Source organism: Macaca nemestrina, chromosome 19 (genome assembly GCF_043159975.1).
Source record: "Macaca nemestrina isolate mMacNem1 chromosome 19, mMacNem.hap1, whole genome shotgun sequence".
Lineage (NCBI taxonomy): Eukaryota > Metazoa > Chordata > Mammalia > Primates > Cercopithecidae > Macaca > Macaca nemestrina.
Window position 1 is genome coordinate 18,110,832 of NC_092143.1, and position 9,261 is coordinate 18,120,092.

At 42.8% G+C, this 9,261-nt stretch overlaps 1 protein-coding gene across 4 annotated transcripts in view; it reads right to left on the reverse strand.

The window, feature by feature from the left end:
- Positions 1-1,051, reverse strand: part of LOC105477014 (TNF receptor superfamily member 11a) — a 66,377-nt gene extending 65,326 nt beyond the window's left edge. For 3 of the 4 annotated variants that reach the window (XM_071085228.1, XM_011733311.3, XM_011733309.2), the window contains exon 1: positions 929-1,051. In XM_071085228.1, the coding sequence (XP_070941329.1) occupies positions 929-1,003 (75 nt within the window). In that variant the 5' untranslated portion in view covers positions 1,004-1,051. Of the gene's footprint in view, positions 1-25; positions 345-928 lie in introns of those variants that run through there. The other variant, XM_071085227.1, reaches the window with a different exon arrangement.
- Positions 1,052-9,261: the final 8,210 nt, after the last annotated feature.

A 9,261-nucleotide genomic window follows, 5' to 3' on the forward strand; every position in this document is an offset into this window, starting at 1 on the left:
CAAGGCTTTCCCCCTCTCTTCTCACCCAAACACGGTTCTCCACGCGCCCGTCCCCACTCCTCTCCGGGTTCCGCGCACGGCTGCGGAGGGACGGCAGCAGCCTAAGCTAGTGTTAACAGAGGGGAAATGTGACCCTGCCGAAACCAAGAAAACCACCACTCGCCCTTCCCTGTGAGAGCTTTCAAGTTCGTATCAACGATTTTTAAAGTGTTTGTTGTGCTGGGCGTGCTTCCCTCTGCGGCCCTCCTCTGGGAGGCAGAAAGTCCGTGCCTGGCTGCATTAGCTTACTAACTGTACTGAGAAATCTGTTCCCAGAGCACCGGGAAGCTACTCGGGTCTGCGAGGGGCAAGTCCAGCATCCTCCGAGCGCGCGCGCGCAGCCTCTCCCCGCCGTGCGGAGACTCCAGGCGAGCCGACAGGGGTGTCCCCAAAGGGGCTCAGGGGAGGCCAAGGCAAGCCCGCAGTTCAGGGACGGAGGGAATCAGGTCTCTTTCCAGGTGGAAATATGGGACGGCGGCCACCTGGGAGGAATCGTGTCGGGAACGGTAATCTCCCGCGGGTGCGGTCCCCACGCCGCTGTCTTCCGCAGCACCGCCCGGCGCAGGCGCTTAGTAGGTGCTCAAGAAGTGTTTGGAGAAAACGACAGCATCAAAGGCTGCGACTAAAAGGGGCTTTTGGAAGAGCCCGTTTCGGGTGTTGGGGTCCCGCCAACCTGCTCCTTCTGCGCCCCAGTTTCCCTCCACTTGCCCTTTCCCGCCCTCCGCCGTCCAACTCTGGAAGCGCCTCCCCAGCATCCCATGGCCTCCGCTCCCCAAAACTCTGGCTCCTCTCGGAATGCGGAGGATCCAGGATGCCGCCGGTCCCGGCCCTTCCCGGGTCCCGAGGAGGCGTCGGGCCGCGGGGCCCGGCAGGCGCCGGCGCTCCTTACCTGCAGCCGGGCGAGCAGCGCGCAGAGCAGCAGCAGCGCGGACAGCGGGCGGCGCCGCCGGGCGCGCAGGGCCATGGCGCGGGGCAGGCTGGCGGGCGCCGCGGCCTCAGCGGCCTCTGTGGCCCAGCGGGCGCGGCTGCTGTAGGCCTGGGTGGTCCCGCCCCCGTGCCCCGCCCCGCACCTGTCCCCGCGCCGCCCTCCTGCGCCCCCCTCCGGCCGGGCCGGGCCGTGCCAGCCAGGTGGTGCCGGAGCTGCCTTGGCGCGCGGTGGGACGCGGGGCCCAGGTGGGAGAGGGTCCCCGGATGTGTTTGCCGCACCCGGCGCCTCCTTGGTCCGGTCCCCGTCCCGGGCCCGGGTGCTCCGGCTGCCCACAGGTTGGCGGGAGACCGGCTCTGCGTTGCCCTTCACGGCACTGGCTCCTGCCTTGCCGCACCCCAGGCCTATGGGCCCCGCCTCCCGGGAAGGAATGGGGGCATTGGGGTGGCCCTGCTCCGACCCCGTGCGCCCACACTTCCTTCCAGGCCCGGCCTTCCAAAAGTGGATGCGCCACCATCGAGAATGAACGGGAGGAGGATCCTTCCTGGAGATTTCATCGACTGCAGTTAAGGCATCAGCACAATACACCATCCGCCAAGCTTCGTAAAATACTGCTGTTCTTTGCTTCAAAATTTTGGGGCCAGCATCCACTATCTCTTATTCTCCTCCAGATCCTCTGCCTCCGCCCCTCACCCGCCCTGCACCCACCAAATTCCAGAATGGCACCAGGCTCCACCAGCCTTGAGGCGTCCCCCAGCCCCCATCACCACAGGGGCCCTTTCGGATATAGACTGGCCAGATGTCTGGCGCACAGTGTTACCTAAAGACTGAGGTCCGTTGTTCTGGTGCAGTAAGGCCACGCCATCCGCACCAAGGTTTGCAGTGAGAGAAAAGAGGGCGCTTATCGGCAGAGCGCCAAGCAAGGAGAACGGGGCAGCTCATGCTTAAATCCTGACCTTCGGTTGTCTTGCATGTAAGGATTTTTAAACGCAGGGTTAATTTCAAGAAAGCGGAAGTTACAGGGAAAATCATAATACATGGAGGTTGCACATTGGTTTGGTCTAACAAGCTGGGATATCTTGAAAATCTTTAAAGTGAGGGTGCTTATAGGTTATACATTCAAAGATTTTCTGACTTGCCATCAGTGAAGGAAGAGAAGCTTTGTTAAATATTTGGGGTCAGCAAAAAAGAATGTTAGCTCTGGCTCCTGGGTGTGACTTCCTCCTGGCCCTTCAGGAAAAAATTTAGGAGAAAGAATGGTGGTCGGTTCAGTCCTCATTTCCCCCTTGTCTGAGGTCTGCATGCGGGTGGATCTGTTTTGGTGGGGGTCTGGGTTTCTCAGAAACAACTCAGGGACATATGTTAACATGTTATCTTTAGTTTCTATAGGGAATCTAACTTCCTTGGTTATTGTTTTAAGCTACAATTACCTTCTTGCTTATCAAGTTGCTTATTTACTTCTTAGAGCTAGCTAGGTACCTGGAATTTCCCTTGAAGGAACTCAAGATTTTCCTTTATTTCCATGCTTAGGGGTGCTCCACAGGCTCCTAAGATGGGTTCCTGCTCCATCTCCATAGCATCCTATTGCTTTTGTCATTACTTGCTTAGGATTGTGTTTTTCCTCACATTCTAGGTTGATGTTGGATCCATACGTATAATTCCTCCTTTGTATCGTGTATTAGTCTGTTTTCATGCTGCTGATAAAGACATACCCAAGACTGGGCAATTTACAAAAGAAAGAGGTTTAATGGACTTACAGTTCCACGTGGCTGGGGAGGCCTCACAATCATAGTGAAAGGCAAGGAGGAGCAAGTCACATCTTACATGGATAGCAGCAGGCAAAGAGAGAGCTTGTGCAAGGAAACTCCGGTTTTTAAAACCGTCAGATCTCATGATACTTACTCACTTCACAAGAACAGCACGGGAAAGACCTGCAACCATGATTCAATTACCTCCCACCAGGTCCCTCCCACAACGCATGGGAATTCAAGATGAGATTTGGGGTGGGGACAGAGCCAAACCATATCATAAGGTAACTGTTTATATGAAGATACTTGTCCCATGCCAATAGAATATAACCTGTTTTGAATTCCTGGATTGCCAGAACTATTCACTTGCCTTACTTTTAGCCCAGCACATGGTATATCTTGGTCAAAATTCCATGTGCACTTGAAAAAGCTATGTATTTTGCTGTTGTCAGTAAAGAATTTTATGAGTGTCAATTAGGTCAAATAGGTTGAAATACCTATACTGATTTTCTGTTACTTGTTCTGAGAAAAAGTGTGGAAATTTCCAACAATAACTGGATTTGTCTATTTTTCCTTTTATTTCTGTCAGTTTTTTCATATTCTTGAAGCTCTACTTAGAGGTATAAACATTTAGAATTATTATGTCTTCCTGATGAATTGAGACTTTTATCATTGTTATGTGTCTTCCTTGATTGGTGGTAAAATCAAATTCTCATGTCCATTTTTATATTAATTATATAGCCATTTCACCTTTCTTATGAATAGCATTTATATGATATATCTCTTTCTATCTTTTTACTTTTAATTTATCTATATCACTTAAAGTGACAGCATACAATTGGCTTTTTTCACCTTTTACCTATTTTGACAATCTCTGCCTTTTGATTGGAGTGTTTAGATTGTTCACATTTAATGCGATTATAGATATGGTGACGTTTAAGTCTACCATTGTGCTATTTTTCTATTTTTTTCATCCATTTTTCTATTTGTTCCTTTTTTCCCCTCTTTTCCTACTTTCTTTCAGTTTGAGCATTTTTAGGATTCTGTTTTCTCTTCATGTTAGTTTATTTTATATGCATCCTTGTTTTATTATTTTGGTGGCAGCTCTGGGTTTACAATGCACATCCATAATTTATCACAGTCTACCTTCAGATAAAATTCTGCCACTTTCTCCCTCCCTCCCTTTGTGCTATTGTAGTCATACTACTTGGCTGACTTTTAAATTCCCTACTGTACAGCCTAATTGGTGCACTGCTCAGTTGCTTTTGTGCTTTTCAGAAAGTGATCTGGCAGTGTTGATTTTAAAAATTAAAAATTGCAAATATCATTTGATGAAGCAATTCTGTATCTGGGAATCAAACATATCAATACATAAAGAAAGAGACAAAAGAATGTTTAGTATAGCATTTTTGAAAAACCACAAAAAGAAAAAGAAAAAAATGTGAATATCTGTTAATATACAAATGGTGGAAGGTATTATTGCCCATCACAGTTTTGAATATAATGCAGCTACTTAAGAACATTATGTAGTTTTGGAAAGATGTTCATGATTATTAAGTAAAAGAAGTAAGTTACAGAGCAATATCATCCCATGTATGTAAAGAACCGTAAACATGATTTTATCTATATAAGCAAAGAAAGTTTCCAGAAAGGATAATAGGAAACACTAAGAGCATATTCACACTTAAAAATCTACTTAATCCTCACAACAGACATGTGAAGTATACTATTATTACTCCCATTTTACAAATGAGGATACTGAAGCACAGTGAAAATAAAAACTTACCTGGAGTCACTTGCCAATAAGTGGCAGAGCTGTGATTCCAATCCTGGTTCTCTGACTCGGGAGTGGGAGTCTTGCCTCACTAAGCACCACATTTTTAACATCAGGTGAGTGGCAGAAGGAAAAGGAGAAACTCACACTTTTATTTTGGATGTGTCTAAACTATTTACATTGAGGAAAATGCACTTTTGCATTTTTAACTGGCAGTTGTGTAAACTTGGTAAATAGATGTTAAAACTCTAAATGAGGTAAGTACAGGAAAGGTCACAAGCACAGACAAAATAATACTGAATAATCTAGCATGTCGCCATCTTCAATGAGGAGACAGGTTTTCTGGAAGAAGCATGGTTAGGAAAGCTAGATGAGATTATGATTTTGCTAAAAGGAACTGACTTGTGGGAGAAGGTACTTTCACTGTGGCACTTCATGAAAAATACCAAGCCTTACTCCTGGCGCGCTTCCAACATGACCCCCTTCTATTTTCTAAGAAGAGTAGGGGACTGGAAACTTCTGCTTGGAAAGCCCCAGAGGTGAGTGTGCTGATTTTGGAAGCGCTTTTGAACAGCAGAATGCCCTATGCTAACACATGAAATCTACTAAGAATGTAAAACTTCTTAAAATTAAATTACTCTTAAAGATATCTCGACAGAACTATCGCTCAAATAATTCCAATATTTTATAAATATTAATGTCTAATACAATCTGATAATAAAATCCAATACAATAGGCTTGAGGATGTTATCTTTCCTATACACAGAGCATTATTATGAGAAACATGGAAGTCATCGATCTCAAATACTGTTTTTCTATATTCACTGAAGAATAAACACATTATAGCTAAGGTGATTGTTCTCGTTTGCAAAAACTATTTTCAATGTTGTCTGTGATTTTAAAAAACAACATTTGGCCAGGTATGGTGGCCCACGCCTGTGACCCCAGCACTTGGGAGGCCAAGGTGGGTGGATCACTTGAGGTCAGGAGTTGGAGACCAGCCTGGCCAACATGGTGCAACCCCGTCTCTACTAAAAATACAAAGATTAGCCAGACGTGGTAGTGCATGCCTGTAATCCCAGCTACTCGGAAGACTGAGGCACAAAAATTGCCTGCACCCAGCAGGCGGAGGTTGCAGTGAGCCGAGATTGTGCCACTGCACTCCAGCCTGGGCAACAGAACGAGACTGTGTCTCAACACACACACACACACACACACACACACACACACACACACACACAGTTATAAGCACATATACAATTAAATTTTGGTTATGTGTAACAAATATAAAAATATGTTTTAAACAATAGATGCTTTAATATTTATTAAAGCTAAATGTTTTCCATTTCCATTCAGCTGACAATGAACTTTCTGATTTGTCTCTGGGGAAAAAAGAGCACATTATACCTATTCAGGAATCATAGATTGATATGAAAACTCTTCTACATGGATAGTGTGCACCTCATGCTGGAAATCCCCACTTCTCAATTCTGCACGAACTCTTTGGTTTTCAGAATTAAAAAAGTAAAATAAAAATGTAGCCATAATTTGTGTGTCTAGTGGATGGCTTGCAAAGATTATCTTACATTTTAACAGGTCTTCATTTAAGCACCAGAAAACATAGGCACAATCTTGTTAATGAAATGCTTATCAATCTCAGCCAGAATAAGAATTAATCAGTTTACGTACCTTTTTTCATGTGATGCTATGTAAATAGTTGCTGTTACTGTATGTAGAGCTAGAGAGAATGCATAAAAGACGTAATTACGCAAATGTAAGACTTTACGAATCTTTCATATAGTGAAAACTTATTAATGAATAAACATGTTTTTATTACCTACCTGTAATTTTTTTTTTTTTTTTTGGATGGAGTCTCGCTTTTGTCTCCAAGGCTGGAGTGCAGTGGCGTGATATTGGCACACTGCAACTTCCACCTCCTGCGTTCAAGCGATTCTCCTGCCTCAGCCTCCCATGTAGCTGGGACTACAGGCACAAACCACCATACCCAGCTAATTTTTTGTATTTTTAGTAGAGACGGGGTTTCACGATGTTGGCCAGGATGGTCTTGATCTCTTAACCTAGTGATCTGCCTGCCTCCACCTCCCAAAGTGATGGGATTACAGGCGTGAGCCACTGCACCTGGCCTTTTTTTTTTTTTTTTTGAGATGCAGTCTCGCTCTTATCTCCCAGGCTGGAGTGCAATGGTGCGATCTCAGCTCACTGCAACCTCACCTCCTGGGTTCAAGTGATTATCCTGCCTCAGCCTCTGAGTAGCTGGGATTACAGGTGTGCGCCACCAGCCCAGCTAATTTTTATATTTTTAGTAGAGATGGGGTTTTACCATGTTGGCCAGGCTGGTCTCAAATTCCTGACCTCCGGTGATCTGCCTGCCTTGGCCTCCCAAAGTGCTGGGATTACAAGCTTGATTACTACACCCAGCAACCACCCTGTAATGTTTTGTTTTTCCTCTCATATCTCCTGGTAGTAAGATATATATATATATATTTTTTTTTTTACAAAGGTAAACCAATGATAAATTAGTGTTGACTCAGAGATTAATCAAGGTGCAATACTATCCCCTAATAGTACCCAAACATAACATGAAAACTTTTAAACTGTATACATGACACCTGTCTTGCCTCACTTTGGTAGGCAATAATTTCTTTAGTTGTGCAGATTTGGTATTCAAAATACATGAATTTCTAAACTGTATGACTAATATTAGTAGTTATCACATACTTTTTGGGTTTTTTGTTACAGATAAAGTAGTATCGAGAGGAAACAGGGACATAATTTGCATCTCCTTTGTTTCCTTTTTTTTTTTTTTTAACTCTATCTTATGCCACATTTGGAGGACATGGCTGTACACACCTTATCCATGAACAGAAGCACAGGCGTTATCCTATAGGCTGACAGCAAAGTTCTACCTTCAGACTGGTCAGGTTCAGACTGTCCTTAATAGGCAACTGATGCTGCTATCTAGGTTGAGAGAGAATTGTTTTTTTAAATAATTTTTTTTATTGGAAGTATAACACACAAAGTGTAAAGCTTGCTGAATCATCAGAAAATGAAAACATACATATAGCCAGCCAAAGTAGAACATGACCAGCACCCTCAAAACCCATTTATGCTCACTTGAGTCAGTATCCTTCATCCTTGTAGATTAAGTTATAATATCATGAATTAGTTTTGTCTGCTTTTGAACTTCATAAGGTCTGTACTGTAGTATGTAGTATTGTGCATATGGCTTTTATTTAATATTTTATGAGATTCATTCCTGTTACTACTGGATAGTGTTGCACTGGATGAATGTATCACAATGTATTTTTCATTTTGCTGATGAAGGATATTAAGATTATTTACAGTTTTGGGCTCTCATGAATAATGCTATGAGCATTTATGGATGTTTTTTGGTGAATATATGTAGGCATTTCTATGGAAATGCATGTTTTGCTAGGTCATATGGAGGCTTAGTTCAATTTTAGTAGGTACTGCCAATTTTCCAATGTGGTTGTACAAATTCCACTCCCACTAGAAATGTCTGAAGAGTTGTACCTGCTCCACATCCTGGTCAACATCTGATATTATCAGACTTTTAAAGTTTGGCTTCTCTAAGTAGGTGTAGAATATTATTATTTCATTTTAATGATATATCATTATAAATGATGCATCATTGTAATAATGTAACATTACATCTAATGATGTATCATTAGTATCATTTTATTTCCTGTGTCTTTTCATATATTTATTGGCCATTGGGTTATCCTCTTCTGTGAAGTGTTGATTCAAGTCTTTTGCCCATTTTTTGTTCGGTTCTTGTCCTCCTTATGAATTTGTGGGAATTCTTTGTATAATAAGGATATGATTTCTTTTTTGGTTGTATTATTACAAATATATTCTCCTGCTCTGTGGATTTTCTTTTTAATCTTTTTTTTTTTTTTTCTTTTTAGAGACAGGGTCTCATTCAATTGCCCAGGCTGGAGTGCAGTGGTGCGATCATGGCTCACTGCGACCTCAAACATCTGAGGATCAAATGATCCTTCCACACCAGCCTCCTAACTGGGACCATAGGTGTGTGCTACCACACCTGACTAATTTTAAAATTTTTTGGAGACAGAAGTCTTACAATGTTGCCCAGGCTGGTCTCAAACTCCTGGGCCCAAGCAATCCTCCCACCTTGGCCTCCCGAAGTGCTGGCATTATAGGCGTGAGCCACCATGCCTAGCCTTTATCTGTAGATTCTAAAAAGATACTTTTATGTACACAATTGTGTTGTGTGTAAATAACAACAGTCTTATTTCTCCTTTTCCAGTTCCTGTAGCTTTTATTTCTTTTGCTTGCCTTGTTGCACTGAACAAGGTCTCTAGGACAAAGTTGAATAAAAGTGGTGACAGCAAGTATCCTTGACTCATTCCTAATTCTGTATTTTACTCTGAAGTACGATGTTTGCTACAGGTAGTTTTTTGTAGCTAATAATCCTTATATCAAAGTAAGGAAGTTTCTATTGTTAATTTGCTGAGGTTTTTTTTTATAAATAGATTTTGAATTTTATCAAGTGTTTTCACTGCATTTATTGAGATGATCATATTTGTTCAGTTAATATGGTGATTTTTGAATGTTAAATCAACCTTGAATATCTTTAATAAATTCAACATAGTAAAGTTGTTTTATTCTTTTTGGACATTGTTGGATTCAGATTGCTAATATTTAGTTTAGGAGTTTTTATATCTGTGTTCATGAGATTGGCCTGTTACTTTCCTTCTGAATTGGATCTT